General features: G+C 39.3%; 1 protein-coding gene across 2 annotated transcripts in view; it reads left to right on the top strand.

Annotated features, from left to right (window-relative positions):
- LOC132830136 (protein argonaute-1) overlaps positions 1-23,132 on the top strand; it is a 116,457-nt gene extending 93,325 nt beyond the window's left edge. Inside the window, exons 15-19 of one of the 2 annotated variants that reach the window (XM_060847642.1) lie at positions 11,536-11,730; positions 12,171-12,305; positions 13,441-13,542; positions 15,238-15,437; positions 19,575-23,132. In XM_060847642.1, the coding sequence (XP_060703625.1) occupies positions 11,536-11,730; positions 12,171-12,305; positions 13,441-13,542; positions 15,238-15,437; positions 19,575-19,683 (741 nt within the window). In that variant the 3' untranslated portion in view covers positions 19,684-23,132. Of the gene's footprint in view, positions 1-11,535; positions 11,731-12,170; positions 12,306-13,440; positions 13,543-13,839; positions 13,893-15,237; positions 15,438-19,574 lie in introns of those variants that run through there. The other variant, XM_060847643.1, reaches the window with a different exon arrangement.
- The last annotated feature ends 1,344 nt before the right edge of the window (positions 23,133-24,476 follow it).

The following is a 24,476-nucleotide window of genomic DNA, read 5'->3' as shown; positions in this document are numbered from 1 at the left end:
CTACTACTCTTACAGGCAGTGAGTTTCAGATTCCCAGCACGATAGAATCTTTTATCACTTTTACTCTTCCACCTATTTTTTTCTCCCCCTGCCCCTGAGTCAATCTTGCTGCACTTTCCTAGCATCTAAAATGCAAAATCTGTTAAGAGAGATGACTCTAGGGGATTTCTGCATTAGCTGCTGGTGGTTTTATTCTGGAAGTCACCTATTCCCTTTCTGTTTGTGCACTCTCTACCTGAGGTGTGACCACCTCACTGTACATGCTAATCATAGATCTCAGCATTGCAGAAGTTGCACTTGACAACAGCTCCTGTTCCAGATACAAAACACAGATTTCCAGTAGAAGGAGTACACATGGTCACCCTGGACATGAAGTGAACCTGACTTTCCACATTGCATTGGAGGAGCATTCCACCTGACCGAGCCACCTTGTGCTTAAATTACTCACCATTTCCTCCTGTGATTTAAAGAATGTTCAATATATACTTTACCACATTTTGTATACGTAAAACAATCTTTATCTAAACTGAGGACCAATTTTAACATAAGTACCAGTCAGTAGTAATACACAGTGTCGCCATTAAGCTCTTGGTCCCACTTGATGACCTTATGTTTTCCCTGCAATGTCAGCCTCAAATGTGTTTAAGCTAACCCCTCATGATCAACTCCTGGTCTCCTTGAGGTGGTTTCCCAGTGATGTCACACTTCTTATGTGTCCCAAATGTGAAGATTGCTCGTGCTGTTTGAAGCTGCCTCAATCTTGAACTGAACCTGAACTCTCCACTGCTTTCTCATGCTGTTTCAAGCATCCCCAATCTAACTCTTGTTACCCTGAGACTGAATTAGCAACATCAGTCTGATCAGTCTATAAAGTTTGATCATGCCTTCTTCAGCTTAAGTTTTGGCTGCGGAGCTCAACATCCAGTTGGTTTATGTTGATTGCATCACTGCTTTATTATCATATGTACTGAGACCAATGTTCGGTGAAGTAAAGCAGACCTACTTGCTAGTTAAACTCATTGATTCATCAAGTAAAGTTCAAGATTAGAACCACCTTAAACTGTGACGAACAATTGTGCACTTGCATCTTGACATTTTGTTTCATTTTGAAGTCAGACATTTGATGCAAAATAACAGGAGAGCCAGTAGGAAATCTGATTTTGGAGAGTTTACAAATGACACATTTTCTGAAATCCGGAAACAATAACCTTGAACATTCTTGTGGAAAGATAATCCAAGCCCCAAATCCAATAAAGGCTTTGCTTATGAATCAGATGCACTGCTTGATGTGCAAGATAGTGCAACAAGTAAATACATGCCATATGTGCAGAGCAAACTTACAGATTAGTTAGCTCCCTTACAATTCATGCCATAGAGTGGAAATGCCTATGGATTGATTAATTTATGGGATGCCATTCTAAGTTAAAAGTTAGTTTATGAACTCAACACAGTATATAATGGCAAAAACATGAATGGATTTCATGTTTTCGTCCATTGTCAAACTCTCCTGATGCTAAACACTTTTTTAATAAATAAAACAGTGTATGTGTGTGCCATTGTCTTTTTTGAAATTATACTGCATTAATGATTTGGTAAATTAATTCTCTTTGAGAAATCTTGGAGGCTAGTCAATGATTGCAGTCTTGTTTTTGAGTTTAGAGGAATTTATTTTCTTGTAAAATCAGTCAGAAGTACAAAACAGTGTAGAAACATTCTTGTCTTTTTCTCTGCACTCACTGAAATTGACAGCTATAGAGATTCAGATTTACTCTGCAAAACAAAAATGAACCCAAAAAGCACAGTTGACAGTGGTGTTCCATTTTTGCTGGAAATTTAAACTTGGGACTCTCTTGTTTCCATCTCTACCTATGAGCATAAGTCAGCCCTTCTGTTTCCATGACATTGCTCTTGTAATTCCTAAATTAGCCAGCAGGCAATAGTCTAGAACAGCCTGATGTCTAGTTTCTTGTGTGTAGAAGCCTCTATTTTACAGTTTTTGTGTACCATTGGTTTGGATGACATTCAGTATTTGTCACCCACAGATCGTTAATCTGTGACTCAGTGGAACAGAATGTTGGATTGCTGTACCAGGTTTACAGCAAACTTTCCTGATCAACAGACACGTGATTCCATTTGATGGAAACTATATTTAGATAACCATTGTATTCAATTTCCAGTCTGCACAGATTTAGATTTAGCTTGTTCCAAGCTTAATCTATAGACATAATGTGGCCTGTTAGATGCTGAGTTAATGAGATAATCCAATCCCTGTCCATAATGAACCCTGACTGCAGTATGAATGCTTTCGCTCAGCACATTTCCAAAATCTGAATTTGGAATATTGTGTGCTAGAATGCACAGCATCTAGATTTCCTGATGTATGGATACAATTCATCCTTTTGTGTTTTTAATTGTCAGATTTGTGTCATGGCTCAATCTAAAATAATGAAGAGATGGGAGCTTTGTGTGTTTGGAACATTTGATAATTTGAGCTTTTCCCTGAGAAATATATTGAGAAGGAACCAGAGATGGCTTATCTTTATGAACACATTGTGCTTCAGAATATCTGGTACGTTCAGGTCCTACACATTGTACCATGCTTTCTCACATTTTCTTTCACAGCAGTACCTTTGTGAGTCACCAGTTAACTCGCTAACAGAACTTGTTGCCTGGTAACAACAACTGCCAGCTGACTCATAGACTAATACAAAATGATGTCACTCTTTCCATTGGTGGAACTGTGACTTTATTTAAAGAAAACCATTTTACAGATGTTCTCTAACAAACTATAGATTTTATTTGCTGTCAGCTTGTATTTTCTTATCAAGACTTTAAAATAAATAGACTATATCCTATTATTATGTAAATATTAATTTCCAAAAGCACAGAATACATGAGGCAAAAGAATGAAGCCTTCTGCACAAGCCCGAGAGAGATGACACTTCAAGTCCAATATGAGTTTTCCGTTCTGGACTGAGATGAGTTTTTTTTCCACTGAGTGGTGAACATGTTGAATTCTTGACCAAGTCACTAGATATATTTAAGAAAGGCCTAAATTTTGAGAAGCTAAAGGTTTCAAATGGTTTTGGGAGTGAGTGGAAGCATGGTATTGTGATCAAGGATTAGCCATGGTCATGTTGAAAGCGGAGCAGGATTGATGGGCAGAATAGCGTCCCCCCTGCACTCACACACATACCTTTCTTTTCATGTTTTACCTCGCCAAATTGTTCAAGGAGAAAGTGAAGACATCAAAAACTTCTGAAATTTAACCCTAATCAACATAAGAAATAGGAGCAAGGGTAGGACATTTGGCCCCTCAAGCCTATCCCACCATGGCTTATCTACCCCAGGCCTTTTTCATAACAGCTCCTCTTTATATACTTGATGATTTAGCTTGAACAACTCTCTTGGATACAGAATTCAAGACATCCAGTAACCTATGAAATTCCTTCACACTTATTTTTAAGGAGTGTTCTCTTAGTTTGAAATACCATCCCACCAAAGTGGAAACACCTTCTCAACATCCACCCTGTCAAGCCCTCTCAAGATCTTATATGTTTCAATAAGATCATCCCTCATTCTTCTAAACTCTTATAAATAAAGGCTTAACCTGTTTAGCTGTTCTTAGTCAAAACAGTGGCATTTTTAAAAGGGAGAGGAACAGACAAAGGCGAGGTCAGTGCAGGAGAGCAAAAGAAACCAATACTACTAACTGACTCAGCAGTGAACCTGCGCAGTTACTGCCTTTGCTGTTGAATTCATGTAATGCTGGACATCAGAGTGCATCTGGGAAAAGTGACAAACGGTGAAATTCACAACTGATCTTGAAGGAACCTGTTTGGGAGAGGTCACAGCACAGAGACAGATAAGTGATTAGTTTCACGTTTGGCCTGGGGCCTTGCTCTAAGTCTGCAGTAGTGAGTAGAGTGGGTTATTTCTTGAATATGTTTTATTGAGCTATTTCTCTTGATTAAACTTAAAAAATGGAAGCTATAAGTATTAAGTTAGTCTGGAGCAGTGTTTTGTAGAGGAATAAGACGGTGCTATTTTCTGGGTCTGCAGATTGGAAGAAACAAAAATGGCCTTAGAGTGATATGCTGCTCTTGTGGGATGTGGGATTTTAGGGAGAGTTTACCTATTACTGAGGATTATATCTGCACTAAATGTCATTGATTGTGAATACTATCAGATTGAATGGAACGGTTGGAGCAACAGTTAGAGGCAATGAGGAATTTACAAGAGCAAGGGGCTATGATGGATGGCAGTTATAGGAAGGGAGTAAAGATACAGATATAGTTCTATCGATGGGTTTAACATCAGGAAAGGTACGAGAGGTAGGTAGGTAGTGCAGAGATCTTCTGTGGCTATCCCCATTTCAAACAAGTATGCTGGTTGATGGATTCTCAGGGGAATGTAGCACGAAAGCCAAACTTTTGGTTTTGAGACTGGCTCTGATGCAATGAGGGATACATTGGGTTCCAAGAGATCGGTCGTGTTAGGGGACTTTCTAGTCTGAGGTACAGACAGATATTTCTGTGACCATGAGTGAAAAATCAGAATGGTGTATTGCTTCCCTCATGTCAGGATCAAGAGAGGGTGCAGAATGTTCTCAAAGGGGAGAGGGGCCAGCAAAAGGTCATTATACACATTGGAACCAACGACAGGAAGGGAAAAGGTTAGAATTCTGAAGGGAGATTACAGAGAGTTAGGTAGGAATTTAAAAAGGAGACTCTCGAGAGTAGTAATATCTGGATTACTCCCAGTGCTACGAGCTAGTGAGGGTAGGAATAGGAAGATAGAGCAGATGAATGCATGGCTTGGGAGCTGGTGTATGAGTGTTTGGATCATTGGAAGCTCTTTTGGGGCAGAAGTGACCTGTACAAGAAGGACAGATTGCACCTAAATCAGAAGGGGACTTGCACACTGGCAGGGAAATTTGCTAGAACTGCTCGGGAGGATTTAAACTAATAAGGTGGGGGACATGGGGCCTAGGGCGATAGTGAGGAAAGAGATCAATCTGAGACTGGTAATTTTGAGAAAAGAAGCGAGTCAAACAGTCAGGGCAGACAGGAACAAAGCAGAGAACAAGGTAGGACTGATTAAATTAAACTGCATTTATTTCAATGCAAGGGGCCTAACAGGGAAGGCAGATGAACTCAGGGCATAGTTAGGAACATGGGACTGGGATATCATAGCAATTACAGAAATATGGCTCAGGGATGGGCAGGATTAGCAGCTTAATGTTCCAGGATACACATGCTACAGAAAGGACAGAAAGGGAAGTAAGAGAGGAGGAGGAGTGGCATTTTTGATATGGGATAGCATTTCAGCTGTAGTGAGGGAGGATATTCCCGGAAAATCCAGAGAAGTTATTTGGGTGGAACTGAGAAATAAGAAAGGGATGATCACCTTATTGAGATTGTTAGATCGACCCCCTAATAGTCAGCAGGAAACTGAGAAACAAATTTGTAAGAAGATTTTGGTTATCTGTAAGAATAATAGTGGTTATGGTAGGGGATTTTAACTTTCCAAATATAGACTGGGACAACCATAGTATTAAGGGTTTAAATGGAGAGGAATTTAAGTGTGTACAAGACAATTTTCTGATTCAGAATGTGGATGTACCTACTAGAGAAGGGGCAAAGCTTGACCTGCTATTGGGAAATAAGGCCAAGCAGGTGACAGTGTCAGTGGGGGAGCACTTTGGGGCCAGCAACCATAACTCTATTAGTTTTAAAATAGTGATGGAAAATGATAGACCAGATTTAAAGTTGAAGTTCTAAATTGGAGAAAAGCTTATTTTATTAGGCAAGAACTTTCAAAAGCTGAATGGGGGCAGATGTTCGCAGGTAAAGGGACAGCTGGTAAATGGGAAGCCTTCAGAAATGAGATAACGAGAATCCAGAGAAAGTATAAAGGGGAACCTCAATTTATCCAAACAAGATGGGAAGGCAGTATTTTGTTCAGATAATCAATTAAAGATCTTTCCTCTGGGGTTTGGAGTTTTTAAAGTCTGCTCCCTGTTCAGGGGACAAGGCAGCAGCACACAGTGCGAGGCCCCGCCCCAACTCCACCTCCTGCCAACTCTGCCCGTCCACCCCCACTCCATATAGAGCGCGCGCGTACACACACGCACGCACTTTTTACTGCAACTTTTTGACAGGTTCCACCTCTGCCCTGTACACGACAGTGTTGGTCAGATTACCTAGGGAAGGGGAGTGGGTTAGAGTACACCCCTCTGTAGGACTCCAGAGAAAGTGTGAGGAGAGAGAGGGCAGGAGGTCAGTTATTTGGAGACGGTGCCTGTTTAATCACTGTAAACAAAAGACGCGATCACTGCTGGAAACACGTCTTTGATGTAATGTTTCTATCAGGATCTTGAGATCTCCTTCAGATAACCTGATTTTTGGATAATTGGTGTTTGGAAATCAAGGTTCCTCTGTATTCCTGTTAGGGTGAAAGGAAAGGCTGATAAGTGTAGGGAATGCTGGATGACTAAAGAAATTGAGGGTTTGGTTAAGAAAAAGAAGGTAGCATATGTCAGGTACAGGCAAGATAGATCAAGTGAAACCTCAGAAGAGTATAAAGACAGTAGGAGTATACTTAAGAGGGAAATCAGGAGGGCAAAAAAGGATATGAGCTAGCTTTGGCAAATAGAGTTAAGGAGAATCCAAAGGGCTTTTACAAATACATTAAGGACAAAAGGGTAACGAGAGAGAGAATAGAAAGGCCCCTCAAAGATCAGCAAGGCGGCCTTTGTGTGGAGATGGGGGAGATACTAAACGAGTATTTTGCATCAGTATTTGCTCTGGAAAAGGTCGTGGAAGATATAGAATGTAGGGAAATATATGGTGACACCTTGAAAAATGTCCATATTACAGAGGAAGTTGTGCTGGATGTCTTGAAATGCATAAAAGTGGATAAATGCCCACGACCTGATCAGGTGTATCGTCGAACTCTGTGGGAAGCTCAAGAAGTGATTGCTGGGCCTCTTGCTGAGATATTTGTATCATCAATAGTCACAGGTGAGGTGCCGAAAGACTGGAGTTTGCTAACGTGGTGCCACTATTTAAGAAAGGTAGTAAGCACAAGCCACAGAACTTTAGACCAATGAGCCTGACGTTGGTGGTGGGCAAGTTGTTAGAGAGAATCCTGAGGGACAGGGATGTACATGTATTTGGAAAGGCAAGGATTGATTAGGGATAGTCAACATGGCTTTGTGCGTGGGAAATCATGTCTCACAAACTTGATTGTTACCTTCAAAAAAACTCAGAGGATTGATGAGGGCAGAGTGGTAAATGTGATCTATATGGACTTCAGTAAGGTGTTTGACAAGTTTCCCCATGGGAGACTGGTTAGCAAGGTTAGATCTCATGGAATACAGGGAGGTGGTGGTGGATGGTTATTTTTCAGACTGGAGGCCTGTGACCAATGGGACCACAAGGATCGGTGCTGGGTCCACTACTTTTCATGATTTACATAAATGATTTGGATAAGAGCATACGAGGTATAGTTAGTAAGTTTGCAAATAACACCACAATTGGAGGTGTAGTAGACAGCAAAGAAGGTTACAACGGGATCTTGATCAGATGAGCCATTTGGGCTGAGGAATGGCAGATGGAGTTTAATTTTGATAAACGCGAGGTGCTACATTTTGGGAAAGCAAACCTTAGCAGGATTTAAATACTTAATGGTAAGGCCCTAGGGAGTGTTGCTGAACAAAGACCTTGGAGTGCAGGTTCATAGCTCCTTGAAAGTGGAGTTGCAGGTAAATAGGATAGAGAAGAAGGCATCTGATATGCTTTCTTTATTGGTAGAGTATTGAGTACAAGGGTTAGGAGGTCATGTTGCGGCTGTACAGGACATTGGTTAGGCCACTGTTGGAATATTGTGTGCAATTCTGGTGTCCTTCCTATCAGATAAATGTTGTGAAACTTGAAAGGGTTAAGAAAAGATTTACAAGGATGTTGCCAGGGTTGGAGGAGTTGAGCTATAGGGCAAGATTGAATAAGCTAGGGCTGTTTTCCCTGGAACTTCGAAGGCTGAGGGGTGACGTTATAGAGGTTTATAAAGTCATAAGGGGCATGGATAGGGTAAAGGTCTTTTCCCTACGGTGGGGTAGTTCAGAACTAGAGGGCATAGGTTTAGGCTGAGATGGGAAAGATTATAAACGACACCTAAGGGGCAGCTTTTTCACGGCAGAGGGTGGTGCGTGCGTGGAATGGGCTGCCAGAGGAAGTGGTGGAGGTGAGTACAATTGCAACATTTAAAAGGCATCTGGATAGGTATATGAATAGGAAGAGTTTGGAGGGATATGGGATGGGTGTGCTGGTAGGTGGGACTAGATTGGGTTGGGATATCTAGTTGGCATGGATGGGTTGGACTGAAGGGCCTGTATCCATGCTGTACATCTGACTCTAATAAGTCAAACCCTTCATCCCAGTGACTCTTTTCTCATAAGGAATGTGATGGAATCTGGTGCTGAACCAGATGCTCACAAGCTGGCATCCTGTTTGACCCTGTGCTGAGCTTCCAATGCCATATTTTCTCTATCAAACTGCTCTTTCCACCTCGGTAACATTGCCTATCTTCATCAGTGCCTCAGCTCATCTGCTTATGGCCTCATGTCCTCCTTATTATAGTAGCACTTTCTAGTCCTACAGCACTTCTGATTTCTGTGTCATTCTTGTGGACCCCCAATTTTTATTACTTCACCAATGGTGGCCAATTGTTCAGCTGTTCCTGGGCTATAGGTTCTGGATTCTTGAAGCCCATTGAGAAGTTTCACAAATTTAAAGGTGCTAAATAAATACAAGTTTGTTCTATCTTTCATACTTCACTCTTATTTCAGCATAAAAGTAAGGAACATTTACAGGGAAAGATAGTGTGCACAGCCTTTTGGTACCTTATTTACTTCAAATAAATGATCTTCAATCCATCAGGGATGAAATGTGTAGAAATATTCAAAACCAGACTATTTGACCCTGTGCTGAGCTTTGTTTGATTTTAAAATGTGCACATCCTAATACTGAATCTTTTCCTGCACTGGATATCCTTGTGGGTTTTGCTACAGGTGGCACTTGCAACTAACATCAATTCTTTCCATTAGGCTTATTCAATACCTTTTTCCAATTTAGTTTCTTTATGCCAAAGATCGCCTACGTTGCTTTAACCAACCCTCTTCAAATGTGATATCAGAAAATTCGAGGCTTCTCTACACATAAATATCAGTCTTGTACATTCTTACCTTTCTCGTCTTCTAGTGATTTCTTACAGCTGGATGATCGCCAACTCCTTTTTGAAGCTGCATTACAGCCACTTAAGTGCTGCAATAGTGATATGTCACCCTTCACATCACAGTGAGGACCTCCCAGCAGGGAGGGAGAGTGTATACAACCTTGGAATTCTGGCCACAGTGTTAGAGTTGAACTAAACTTGAAAACAAGTTACTCTCACAATAAATATGTAAGAAATAGTATCCACTACATTGTGTTTAACTCAAAGTACCACAACTTTAAAAAAAATTATCTTTTTTTCATTCCAACACCATTTGTGATATTATCATACTTGATTAGATTGTCAAACTAAAGTATACTCTAATTACCAATTTTGGAAAGAGCCCTGAAAAACCACAAAAACAATGGTAATATGATCTCAGTTCTTTATAGATTGAAAAGAAAGCACAAAGAAACTTTCCTTTGTCTGAATGCTGGAAAGACCATCATTAGTTTCAGCTGATAATGTGAAGTCCTGCCCTCTAATAGTACCCCCCTCTTGCGTAACTAATTCAGATTCTATTAAGTCACGTGTAAATCATAGTAAGAATGGCAGCCCTGCAGGGAAGCCCCCAGAAATTGTCGATGTTAGCCAGACCTGAGGCTATCAAAGCAGGACAGGACCCAGCATCCTACAGGAGGTGGTCAGGCAGGCAGGTAAAAAAGGGTTACTGTATTTTGGAGGTGCCCCCAATGTACACAAGACACAGCCTTGAATGATGCACCTTCCGCTTTCTTTCCCTTTTTAAAGGAAACTGTCAACCCGTTGTTGCCCGCTGACCCCTGGCCAGCATTTTATGGCAGTGGAGGTGAATTGAGGGTCTTTGGGCAATAATTGGCCACTTTAGGGTCTCCGATGGCCTGAAGTCTCTCAATCCAATCCATTATTGTCAACAAAAGACTACTAAAATTTTGCTTCACTTCCACCACCACCACTAAACACTGATGCATATGTCACCTTGAGTTGATTTATTTTTCCGAACATCCCCCTTTCCATCCATCCCAAATTTGGCAATCTATTAAATTTAACCTATTAATAATATGCTGCGTGCACGAGTCTCATTTATCTGTAATTTCTGTTCTTCCTGATCTCCACGTGGCTTCCTAGTGTGTTGCCTCCTCAGATTTATGCATGGTCTTGTCTCCAATCTGTTTGTACTCCTCTAGCTTTGTCTTCTGCACTCCTGAATTCTTTAAGTTTAGTTTTCTGTGTATCTTTCCTACCTGTCACTCCTCCAATACATGCTCTCAACCATCAAAAGCTATATTTTGTTAAAACATATTTTGGTCATCATGCCTAACTCCATCATGGTTTAATATATTTCCTTACTTAACTTATAAAATACCTTGACATATTTTTCCATATTCGCTGCAGTTGCTCTGAAATACCACTGCTATTCATGTGTTATCTTTCTAAGCCAGGACTAAATCTGATGTTGCCTAGCACTGACCCACCCTGCCTTTAATTTATAAGGGCAACTCAGTTGCATGTCCTTTGGCTGTTCATCTTCCTAAATCCTGTGTAACAGTTGGGTATTGTACTGGGAAAGATTGAAATAAGCAGTGACACCTTAAAAAGCTAATGGTTGAAGATTCTAGCCAAAGAAGTTAAGTCATAAACCTTTGGCCATAAACTTATTTTATGGATATTTGGCTTTGGGATGATTTCACACCATTATTAATGAATGTTTCTAATGGATGTATGTAAGGGGAATCCAAATAAGGAAACAGGGAATTGTAAGGCAAAGAAAAAGTGTCTAAATTTTTATTTGATATTTCCTTAAGAGACATGTGTGTTTTATTCAAGGGGAGATTCAGGTGAATATGTTAGACAGCTGTTCAACTACTGGAAAGCGTGAACAAGAAGGTAAGTCACGACCAAATGCACAAAAACGCACACTCAAATCTTTCAGCTGGAATTACAATGTTGAGAATAAAAAAGAACACAAGTAAATTTTGCAACTTTTTAAGATCAGAGTCACTAAAGGCATTTGGAATCAAAATGAGCTTGGAACCTTCTTCCTATGTACGACGTAGTACAGGGTTTTGGGGAACTGTATTACATAGATGAACAGCCAAAGGACGTGCAACCGAGTTGCCCTTGTAAATTAGTCAGTGTTATACATTGAGGAACTGTATGGCAATTTGTTATCCAGTAAAATCTGGATTCAGACGACTTAGGTACATTCAGAATTTTGATGTTACAATTGTTTACGTGAGATTGCTAGTTTGCCTGAAAGTTATGTTTTTCTCATTCTAGGTGGTTGGCAGCATGGATGCTCATCCAAGCCGTTACTGTGCCACAGTTCGTGTGCAGCGACCCCGTCAGGAAATAATTGAAGACCTTTCCTACATGGTTCGAGAACTTCTGATCCAATTTTACAAATCTACTCGCTTCAAGCCAACAAGGATTATCTTCTATAGAGATGGCGTTCCTGAAGGACAGTTACCACAGGCAAGTTGCAGTCGATTACTGAAATGAACACCCAAAATGGCTATAAGTAGTGCTAGTCCATTAATGATTAGATGTACTTTGTTGGAATTTAAATTTGATTTAATATGAGCAAAAGTGAACTGTACAAACAAACAAAAGTGAAAATTGGTTTAGTTTGTCTATCAGTTATTCTCCTTTAATACCCTTCTTTGCACATTGTCCTTTGAGTAGGGGTGCAGGCTTGGGTTAGATGTGATCTGAAAATTGCTAGTGAACTGTAGATCAAATGTGGTCACTTGGACATTGCAGCCTGTACTTAATACAACTGCATAATGAAAAGTAGCTGCTCCCTGCACTTTCCTTACTCATTTTGCAAAGATGTTTCTACTTCACAGTTTTGTTCCCCTGTTATCACAAAACCCCACAATTTTAACTTATAAACAATGTGAAACCTTTTTTAGATACTACACTACGAGCTCCTGGCTATTCGTGATGCCTGTATCAAACTGGAAAAAGACTATCAACCTGGAATTACCTATATTGTTGTCCAAAAACGGCATCACACACGGCTCTTCTGTGCAGATAAGAGTGAGAGGGTAGGAGATGATTTCTATTGTGCTATTGATGAATCTATAGTTGTTTCACTTTTTCCCCCTCTTCCATTTCATGACTTCTATCCCCATCACCGTAGTGCTCCCACCACCGCTGAAGGTATTGTTTCCTTCTCAATACATCAAATCAACGTAGCTGGCTTTCAGTGTTGAAGTTTCACATGTAAGCTCAGACAGAGAGTGCTTGCACATTATTTGACTGTGAAGGCGAAGGACAAGAATGATCCTATCCATGTACATAAATTTTTGGATAGAGTTCAGAATTATTAGTTCAGTGAAGTTTTCCCCTTTTCTGTGCTGCGTAACAATGATGTTCTTTGCTCCTACTGCCACTCTGAATAAGGTCAACTAAATTCAGCCTTGTTTGGATGCCTATACCATATAGTGCTGCATTTACTCAAGGGAAACATGTTTTTAAAGAAAAACCTTAATCCATGACCAACCAAATTAAAGGAAGATGTGTCCAATTTAATGGGGAATACCTGTACTGGTTACTTCTGGGAAACTTATGGACTTTATTTGATGAGAAATTTGTGTTGTGGTTACCACTAAATCAGGGTAAACTTTAGGATAAAATTAAGTCTGCAAAGTATATGACAATTTGGTGGTTATTTCTGACTGTATTAATCATTCTATATGTGCTCAAAAAGAGAAAATCTTACTGATTTGATTTCATCTACCAACTTGAAATATAAATCCCGCTGTTAAAATTGTGCTGGAATTGAGATGAGAAATAAAGAAATTGGACCCATCTTAATATTGAAGAAATTACATTTATAGGCAAATATTAATCTCTACAATCCACCTATTGGATCTGTGTGTTTGTTAGTCTCCAGATGTCATTGTTATGTATACGATGTGCAGTCATTGCCTGAGCTTACAGGTGAAGCAAAGCTACTTTAATAAGGCACCAAAGGCCCCTAAACCAGTTTAATACATTGAGCAAACATAAACACGAGAACTAATATCACCTAAACATATCATCTTGTTTCAGTGCGTGCAAAATGTTATGATGCGCTTAGAACTAATAAGCAATGGGCCAATATGAAATTTTTACACATGACAAAATGTTCATTTGTTATTTTCTTCAAAGTAGTGTATTTTCTTTTTCTTTTGCCAGATTGGAAAAAGTGGGAACATACCAGCAGGGACAACAGTTGATACCAACATCACCCACCCATTTGAATTTGATTTCTACCTTTGCAGTCATGCTGGGATTCAGGTCTGTTTGGTAACTTGTGACCATTACAGTAGCAGAGAGTCAAGGGTGGTTGCTATACATTAGCTCCTGTATTACCATTTAATAATACTGGAGCTGCTCAGCTGATAGCTTATTCTTCCCATTAAGGCACCTCCCCTCTGGGGAACTGGTACTAATTTATTTTAAGGTCAGTTACAGGTTAATTGTTGTTGATGGGGAGCTTTATAGATTGGCAGATTCAATTGAATTGACAAACTTCAGTTACAAAGAGAAATTAATAAATAGCCTCAGCATGAAATAGATGCCTTTGCTTTTTAGATGGATGAAAGAAAAGAAGAAAGCAAACAAGGAGGGAAATTTCTAGGACACTGGTAATGTTGCCTAAATTGCTTGCTAAATTTAAATGCATACTTATTGATTCACCCCTGGATAATCAGGCCTCAGATTCTTCTGACAAGCGTCGGTTCCACACCCAGTTATCTTGATGTATGTTTGTTGACTATCTAAAGATGGAGTTGGAACCAGAGGTTGTACAACAAAACCCATGTCAAAAAGCAAGAGTTTAAGGAGCAGGAAGATCATGAAGTTCGCCTACAGTTTGGAAGGACTAACAAATGGAAGCGGAAGGGTAATAGTGTTGGTAGCCATATAAAATGAGAAAAACTACAACAAGGAGTGAGTTGATTTAAACTGCAGGAGTGTTTTAAGCTGCAATGCAATATCATGCTCTCTCATACCTTTTTTTAGTCCACCCACAATAATCAGTATATTTAAAGATCTCTGTCTCCCTTTATGCCATTTAAGGATTTATTCTTTGAAGAATCTTTGGATTGAATGCAATGTGAAGACTGTTGATGCTGTTTGACAGTTAGACATACCCCAGTTTGAAAAACAAATTTTGGTTCAATACATTGTAATAAAGAAAATAGTATAGAAAGAGAATTGTCAATTGCACAATAGGTTTAGTTTCAATGTATTGCAAAGGGAACAGAGATGTGAAATGTTATCAAAAAAGAAATTGCATTTTGAAGTAGTTTTCTTTCTCCCTGCCTGAATTTTGATAAACAGTCAATGATTTTGGAGATCGCAGTCTAAATTTAATATCTTAGTTCACTAATCGAACAAATTCTATTAACAGATATGATGCATGTAGTTTTGGTAATGTAATTACTTTTTCAGTGATGACAGGTTTTCAGATGCAGTACTTAGCCTCATAAATATTAAGATACTATTCCTATTATTAGTAATATTGTAGTTTTCTCTCCAGTTATGTGGTTAGCACTATCTAGATTCAGTATTGTCCTGGATCTTTCCTAGCTTATTAACCTTGCTGAATTGGCGAGATAGATCTAGACAACTTATTTGAAGCATTATCCATGCTGATGTGTTTTCTGTCTGTCGGGAAGCATCATCAACTCATCTAGTATCCTGCGCTGGTGTTGCAATTAGGGTTTTGCAGATTGTATTTGTATTGTAGGATCAAAGAGAAGAGTGAGGATGTTAACCTTTCCAAACTTTGGGAAATAGTTTGTATTTTCTTAGGATGTAGGTAACAAAAAGATGTTAGTCAGTTTAAGTATGAGACAAGGTGGCTGAGTAGTGGAATTAAGCTTATTGAACTTTACAAATATCTGTTCAATTTAGTAATGGAGAAGAGGTAAAGTTGAGTTTTCATTCTCAGTACTATTCTCTAAATTTCATCCCTTATGACTACAGGGCACCAGCAGACCTTCACATTATTATGTATTATGGGATGATAATCGATTCACTGCAGATGAGCTTCAGATCTTGACCTATCAGCTGTGTCACACCTACGTGCGGTGCACACGTTCTGTCTCTATTCCAGCACCAGCCTATTATGCCAGATTGGTGGCATTCAGGGCAAGATATCACTTGGTGGACAAGGAACATGATAGGTAAGAAAATTGTCTGAATATTTACATAAAGTTAATTTGCTGGCTTATAAATAACTTTGGGCTTTTGCATTGGATAGTGTAAGGAAGTGGTGAAGAAAGACTGTTTTTAGACTAACTATTATTACCTTTTATTGTGGAGGTGCAGAGCCTGCACATTACTTAGATAAGCAACTTGGTTTGTGGTGTTCAGTATACATTATTTTTTAAAAATTATTTATAGGATTTGGGTGTCACTGACTAGGCCAGCATTTATCACCTATCTCAGATTGCTCTTGAGAGGTTGTTGCTGAGTTGCCTCCTTGAACTGCTCCATTCTGTGGGAGCTATATACAGCCAGAGCTGTTAAGATAGGGACTTTCAGGATTTTAACCCAGTGGTTAGCACTGCTGCCTCACAGCACCTGAGACCCGGGTTCAGTTCCGGACTCAGGCGACTAACTGTGTGGAGTTTGCACGTTCTCCCCATGTCTGCGTGTGTTTCCTCCGGGTGCTCCGGTTTCCTCCCACAGTCCAAAGATGTGCGGGTCAGGTGAATTGGCTATGCTAAATTGCCCGTAGTGTTAGGTAAGGGGTAAATGTAGGGGTATGGGTGGGTTGCGCTTCGGCGGGTCAGTGTGGACTTGTTGGGCCGAAGGGCCTGTTTCCACACTGTAAGTAATCTAATCTAATCAATGATGATGGAATGGTAATTCTAGTTCCATATCCAGATGGTGTGTGGCATAGAGGGGAACTTTAAGGTGGTGCTACTTCCATCCATCTGCTGCTCTTATCCTTTACTGTGATGTTGAATGGTGTTATCAAAGAAGCTTTAAGTTGCTGACTTGCATCTCATGGATGGTAATAGACTGCTGCCACTGTGCATCAGTGATAGAGGAAATGAATGCTGAAGATGGTGTGCCAATCAAGTTGGCTGCTTTTTCCTGGATATATTGAATTTTGTGTTGTTGGAGCTCCAGCAAGTGGAGTTTGTTTGATCACAATTCTGACTTGTGCTGTGTAGGTGGTGGGTAGGCTTTGATGAGGCGAGTTGTGAGCTGCAGAACTTATAGCCTCAGTTTAGTCTCTGGATAACTGTAACCTTCAGGACGCTGATAGTGGGGGAATCGGCAATGGTAATGCTATGAATGTCAAGGGAAGGCGGTTAGATTCTCCCTGGTTGGAGAAGGTTATGGCCTAGCATGTGTAGTACAAATATTAGTTGCGGGTTTTCAGGCAAGTGCATGAACTAAAGCATCGATTACTGTACCTCAGAGCACGTTTGACATTTTCTATTAATTTCATTTTCTTGTCTATTATCATAATTGTTAATGCAAATTATTTTAAACTTGAATACGAGAGAATTTGTGCATTGGGTGTGACAGTTTCCACAGAAATTGTTTGTCAGTCTGTCTTGGGAATTTGTACTCTCCTTCATTCAGTAAACGATGACTCAGCCTTCCTCACTCCAAATCATCACACAAACACAACTGCATTCTTCTAACATCTGCAGAGGATCCTCAGTTATGCAGATGCAATGGGTGGACACTATTTTGTTTGGATAATTGATTATTTGGTTAATTGAATCAGTGCCTCTCCTCTGGGGCTCAGAATTTTCTGGTTTCCTTTTTCCTCTCTCTGTCTCAGGGCTTGTTTCTGAGCAGAACGCCTTTTGTGTGTAAGGGACCTGCAGCATTGCTGAAGCCTCCCACCTCCTGCCCTAGTCAGTTCAAAGGGATTGACACAGCAAGCACTTGGTAAGTCCGCTCCCCGTTCAGGAGACTCGGAGCAGCACTCTGCATGCGAGACTCCATCCCCTCACCCTTGTGCACCGCCCCCCCCCCCCCCCCCCCCCCCCCCCCCCATCCATGCCCCAATCCTGTCCACCCCTGCTCCCCCCAGTCTGCCGTCCCAACACCGCACCCCCATCCAACACCATGCCCTGCTCTCCCCCTCAACCGACAGCACTCCATCCAGCCCACACTACCGCCGGGGCAGCTGGACTGGACAATAATAATAAGACTGCTGCTGCTTTTTGAGTTGGGGGGGGGGGGGGGAAAGAGGTGTGGGGGTGAGCCAGTCTCAAAATACTGCGTGTGCATGCCACACACACACTTTTCACAACTTTTTGACAATGTTGGAGAGATTATCTGAGGAATGGGGCAGTTTAGGATACACCCTTGTGTAGAACTCCAGGGGAAGTGTGGGGAGAGAGAGAGCACACTGATGGTGAAGTCATTTGTAGACGGTGCCTGGGCTCCCATCGATGTCTAGGTCTGTTCTCGGCAGCATTTCTGAAGGCATGTTCGTTTTTAATCATTGTAAACAAATGACGCGAACAGAGTTGAAACACCTCTTTGATGTAATGTTTCAATTGGGACCTTGAGATCATCTTCGGATAATCCAATATTCGGATAATAGAGGTTCCTCTGCATATAGTCATCCATAGTTTACAGTAAAAATGTCAATTGAATTTACCAATCAGTTGAACTTTCATGTGAACATGCTTTCATTGTCTATTGAAACATTGATATTGGTCTTCTGCTACATCACCAGTTTGATTGTTTAGTCATTTAAAAGAGAAAACAGATTTATTATGAAGCCCTGAGGCATTCGCATTTGTGAAAATCAACATACAAAGTGCATTGAGTACATTTAACAAGGGGAAAAAGTCTGTCACCTCTTCGGATAAGCCAAATTACTGTGACACAATCGAAAAGGACATTATTCATGACTTTTGTTGAGACTGATTGAGTGTCTGGGACTAACAGTAAACTTAATTGGATTAAGTCACACCTATTGCATGAAAAGTGATAACATATTTAAGAACTTCAAGAATAGGAAGTTGAGGTTAGATTATAATTTGAGGGCAGATGGATGAAAAGTCCATTTTCATTGAGGCCAATGCTGAAGACAGTTTTAAGAAGTTTGCTACAGGGCTGAAGGTGGTGGAAGTTTTTACAATGTAAAGCTAGTAACAGGGCATAGAAGGGAAGTTGGCTACCAACACTAGTGTAAATGGCGCTTACTGTGGATTGTCATGTTGTAATGGAGAGGGTTCTATGTAGAATACAATAAGGGAAGTAATATTAATTATTGTAAGAGTTTATTATTCCAGAGTATTCCTGTAGTTATGGATTGTAGAGCAACTTCCAGAATGATACTAATATGTATTGCATGTGTAAAATATAGATAGAATTCTTCCTTAAATTTTTAAAGTGACCAAAGAATATATGAAAATCACATCTGTAGTGATAGTATCTTGAGACTAATAGAGGAACATTCAACTAAACTATTTTTAAAGGCTTCTTTTAAACTCTTTTGCATGGGAAGTGGGCATTTATTTTGCTATTCCAGTATTTACTGCCCATCTATAATTGTCCTCGAAGTTGGGAAGCTGGTAGTGAACTATTATCTGGAACTATTGCAGTCTGTGGTGCAGATACACTACTCTTGTAGCCACAATATTTATATGGCTGGTGGACCAGTTAGGTTTCTGTTAGTGGTAGCCACCAGGATATGGGCTGTTTCAGCAATGACAATGCCTTTAAATGTCATGGGTAGGTGGCTAAATTCTCCCATTCTGGGATATGGTCACTGCCTGCGACCTGTGATGCTCTAAATGTTGCTTTCCACTTAAATCCAGTTTGGGCCTATATTTCTGCCCTAGAGAGCAATCAGTGACTTTGTATGATAATTATGTCTGGTCACAATTGGCTCAGCTCATTGAGCATCTGTTCCTAGAGTTTATATCCTTCTGACTGATTAAAAAGAGGGGATCTGTTTCCAGGATAATAACAATGATTGTTCTCTGGGAATGAGGGCATCAAAAATGATGATGGAATAAGCTGAGCAATCAACAGCTCTCGAATTATTGTGGCAAATTGAGCCCAAAATCAATTGGAATTTCAAGAATGCACTGCAGAATATGGAAGATTTTTCCAGGGGTATTTGAGATGGTTAAAAAAAATGTTAATTTCAATTTTATTCCTTCAAATCACCATCTTCCAGATATAGCATATAAGTGCTTTTAAAAAAAATTAAAGTACCCTGGCCCCAAATAGCATTCAATTCAACCTGCTTTAACTGTTATTAATCCTAACTGGCAACCTGTTGTTAGTCGGCAATTACAATTTTTTTTACACTATGTTTTTTTTTACAGTGGAGAAGGCAGCCATATCTCTGGTCAGAGTAATGGACGGGATCCCCAGGCACTTGCTAAAGCCGTCCAGGTTCACCAAGACACCTTACGCACAATGTACTTCGCTTAGCTGTGTGGTAGTTTAGTCACCTCAACCTGCCAGCCTTCTGGACCAGAAGCAGCCATACATAAACATTTGAGTATCTTCCACTGACTATGCCTTGGAGGTTGGAAACGGTCAACATATATTTTACAATAAGTAGCTAATGAACTACAAATGGACAGGGAAAGATTGACCAGAAAAATTATCGAACAGGTCAAAACTATTCCACATGAAGAAAACAGATTTCATGTTCAAGTTTTATTTTTTACTTGTTTATGCAATATATTGATAACTTTTTAATGTAAAATGGAAATGTTCACCACTGCCAAACTCCTGTTTGTTTTTTATAACATATGAAAGAAAATGACGAGCAACCACTTCAAAGGACATCATTCAAGAGATGAGAAATCCCAACTGTCCAAAAGCTGAACTTTTCAGTTTAGTGCCTGGACTTAATTATTTGAATTTGCCGATCTGTTAACTTGCCAGAGTTCTTTTCATGCATATGCCGAAGTTGGCACCAAAACATATCAATAGTTCTCAACCTGATTATGTTCTTTGATGTCTCATTCTTTGCTATTCCTCGGAATTTCATTTTGACAAGTGCAGAAAGTTTGTGTAGTTACACAATCTAAAATGTTATCATGGTCACATTCCAAAGTCTGGATTTTGAAAGTTATGAATTTATGGGCAGGGAGGGGGGAGAGAATAGAAGTCCTGATTGAGGCAGTAAAAGAGAATCTCTTGTAAATTTTTTTTTAATGTTATAAGAACCTTAAAGCATTGTGATGGCTGCACATCTTTGTACTGATATTGTAAGCCACTCTTGCTCAACCTATAAAAGGGATGAAAATGGCAACAAGGAAACAAGTAGAATATAGATAATCAGATTTAGCGCAGTTAAATGAATAAAAAAGAGCTGGGGTATTTTGAAACTTGCTGTTCTTTGAATATTCTTCAGCTGTCTAGCAAAAGAATTGCACACCAGTGAACACTGGCTGTAATTCCCACTAATTATTTTGGACCTGGATGTAGATTAACAAAAAGCTTAATTTTGTATTTTTTGAAAGGGGCATTAAAGATTGAGCATTTTTTTGATGTTCCTCCAAACTGAATTAGTGCTTTGTTTTAAAAGCTTTGCTTAGCCTTCATTTGGATTTGAAGCTTCTTATTTTCCTTTTCCATACCCACTTTTTTTTATACTCTAGATCAGTGCCAGTAAATTGAGAATTTTCCAGATAATTCTGGAACCATCCCATGTCAGCATAAAACATTGGGCAAATGTCATAAATAATGATGCACTACTAAAGCTTCCTGCACTGTATTTCTACAGGTTGTATTTCTTAAACTAATCATACTGTGAAACTGTCAAATAGGTTGGCGATCAGTTATGTCCACTGAGCACTAAATTGGAACTGGCCAAAACTTGTGTGCATTAATATGAACCCAAGTTCCAGAGATGCATGTTTTAGCTTGCTGCACAGCCCAATTCTATAAATAGATTTTAAAATAAGGTTGCAAAGACTAATAGACTGGTCCTCTCAAGATAATAAAGATTTACTCAGCATATTGGGGAGTAATTTTATATTCACAAATTTTGCACTGGAATTAAACCAATCTAGAACAAGTCTGCTGACATTCCTGTCAATAACACTAAATTTCACGAATACAATGCACTACAAACAGACAGTAAATACAAGTAACAAAATATAATACAAATGTAACCAGTGGGAGGAAACCACTAGAAATACATTAAGATGCATTTGACAGTCCATGATTTTTACTTGAATTTAAGTTTTTTGGAGCTTTTCATTGTCCCTTCAATCTACATTTGTCCTTTTAAGATACCTTATTGGAATATGGTGAAATGGCTCTAGCTGCTGTTTAATCTCATGCAAGGCATCTTTGAGTGATTATATCAGTTTAGAGAGAAAGTGTATAGCTAAAAACTTTGAATATCTAAGCATGAAGGCCTGCAGAATCCCACACTTGCCCTCTTTGTCATCTCACTTTGTAGCAGAGATCACTCCACAGTAGTTGAGAATGAGACCCTGACTAATTGGAAATCCTATAACTCTGCACAATCTAAGAATTAAACAGAAGATCATGCAGCCTTTCAGGGATAGTTTCAGCCTACTTTTGTCAGCTGTCATGGAAGAATTTTGTACATTTTAAAACTTCATTTGAAACAAGTGCACCAAAGCTAATCGTAGTGTTTTAGGAATAGTTTAAAACTGGCATCCACGAGAAGATGATCACCAGTTACACCACTTCCACTTGCTGCTGGTTACAGTCTTTTATACCTGGACATCAGTGTTGTATGTTAGTGAAGCTGATGTTTCCACTCTGCATGCTACTCAAAGTGTGGTTTGTTTTCTCCGCTTATTATTTGTCAGCTCACATCTAGAAAAGTTTTCTAACGAATGAACTTTGCTAAGTTTATTTTGGATCTGTAGGAACAAGTTGGCAGCTAACAAAGTGAAAAACACATCGAGGACCCAATAAGACAGACCAGTGACAAGAGTTGGGTTTTATCCTCAAGTAGAAAGTGAAAGCCGAAAATTGTTAATCACCCATGTCTAATGTGCTTAAAAATAATTCTGTAAACTTTATTTTTAAAAACTACCTTTGTGAAGATTATACAAAAATGTATGCGCAAGTGGCTCAGGAGTCACAGGATGTTCCGATCTGATACTTGGCTGCATTAGAAGATAAAAATCAGAATCAAGCAGGTTGCTTTTCCCCTCAGTTATCTATTGGAGATGGGCACTTTTAGAAGCCTGAAATTGCTTGTTTATCCTCTTGATCCAAAGCATAATGCATAAGAAGGAAAGCAAATTAACTTTTAAAATGCACATTATTAATTCTCTATTTGTCAAATTCTGAAAGTATAATAAAGAAATAATGAACAGTGTACAGAAGGTCAATGGCTAGACCCTCCCTTAATCCTGGTTGATTATCTCTTTGGCAAGTTTAGACTAAGAAACACTTCCCTATTTTGTAGGAAAAGGTTCCAAGCTTCTTGAATGACACACAATGAATAGCTAAATCCCAGATTCAGTCTTTGGTCTTTGTTGAATTACCTGATTGATTGGAATTTATACTTTAGGTCACTAACCACCAATATTTGCTGGAAATGAGGTGTAAGCCCTTCACAGTTAAATAATCTAAAGGGTGAAGAGCAAAAGTTAAACAATATTCAAGTGAATACTTGGAAACATCCACAATTTGACACTAAAACTGATTCTCACCATTTGGTGAACTGATAATTCAGTAATTCTGGGGCTCAGACTTTTTTTTTCCCAGGACAATATCAGCCATTCCTGTTGTTTTAAAAAAGTTATAGTCAGTTAAGGCAATTGTCTTGGTGCTGAGAGTTATGCTCAAGTATTTACAGAGGCAGAGTGGTTTATTTTCTTACACTGAACCAATATACTGAAGTTAACTCTATTTATAATTTTCTATGTTCCTTTTCCTCAATGCACAAGTGTTTTTAAAGAAATAAAAAAAAGTGATTTGAAGAAACTTCTCAAAGTAATTTTATTCAGAACATCCCAGAATAAACATCCATTTTCACTGAAGAGAACAGCAATAAAAGTTAAATTAAGATGCATCAACTCAAGTGGAAAAAAGTGTATCTTAACCATCTATCAAACAAGAATGTTTCAGTAGTTTGGCTACTTGTGCACACTTGCACTTAGGCTGGAATATACTGCCATATTGTGCCAAAGGTGGTTTTTGTGTCTCAACATGATAATTCAAGATGACACTAGTCAACATTTCTGATCAATCATATTACTAAGAAATTGAAACCAAAATCATGCAGCAGATTCAAGCCTTATGCAGAACATAATATATAGCAGAGATAGGACAGCCTGATCAGTTATGCTGTTAAATTTCTACAATGAAAATGCTTAAGACTTGTATTGCATCCGATGGTTTAGATTTTACAATTGTAATATTGATGTAACTTCTAAATTTGAATGGGTGATTGGAAAAAAATACGCTCAATCAAAATTGTCAATCAAGTGGCGATGTCTGTTTCTTTCCCTCTTGCAGGAATTCTGGTAGCTTACTGCAGTCCGAAGGCTAAATTCTGAGGAAGGATCACTTGACCTTAAACATTAACTGATTTCTCTCCACAGATGCTGCCACACCTGTGGAGCTTTTCCAACAAATTGTTTTTGTTTAAGACTTTTAAGGCTCTTTTACATGTTCTTAAAAGCATAAAGCAATAATGGTGCTACCGAAGTGAAGCTGAGAAACCTCGAGTGCGTTATTTTGAGCTATTTCTTTATCTGTTAAACCATACAAGGAGTAGGACTGGGCCATTCAATCCTTCGAGCATGCTTCACCATTTAGTGAGATCACGGCTGAACTGTTTCTAACTTAAGCGTGCATTCCTGCCTGTCCAGAATAACCTTTCACCCTCTTCCTTGAGAATGTTTTAAGGCAGAGGGCTCCACCTTAAACCACGGCTCCTTAAAGGACTGAGTTCACCACCTTTGAGGAAGAGTCTCAAAGACTCAACTTTCCAAGAAATAAATCTAGATTTAAATAGTCAATTCCTTATTTATAGATAGTGACCCCTAGTTCCAAGCTCTCCCATAAGAAAAGTCCTCTCTATATCTACCTGTCCAGACCCTTTAGGATCTTGTGTTTCAATCATTTAATTATTCTTTAAAATCCAGCAGATACAAACCTTGCCCGTCAAACCTTTCCTCATAAGATAACCGACTCATTAGAAAAGTTGACTGAATGATCCTTATCACAAGGAGAATTGAATACAGAAGGAAGAGCGATGTAAATGCCTTATGTAA

This window comes from Hemiscyllium ocellatum, chromosome 30 (assembly GCF_020745735.1).
Source record: "Hemiscyllium ocellatum isolate sHemOce1 chromosome 30, sHemOce1.pat.X.cur, whole genome shotgun sequence".
Classification (NCBI taxonomy): Eukaryota; Metazoa; Chordata; class Chondrichthyes; order Orectolobiformes; family Hemiscylliidae; genus Hemiscyllium; species Hemiscyllium ocellatum.
This window is presented reverse-complemented; position numbering and strand designations above follow the sequence as displayed.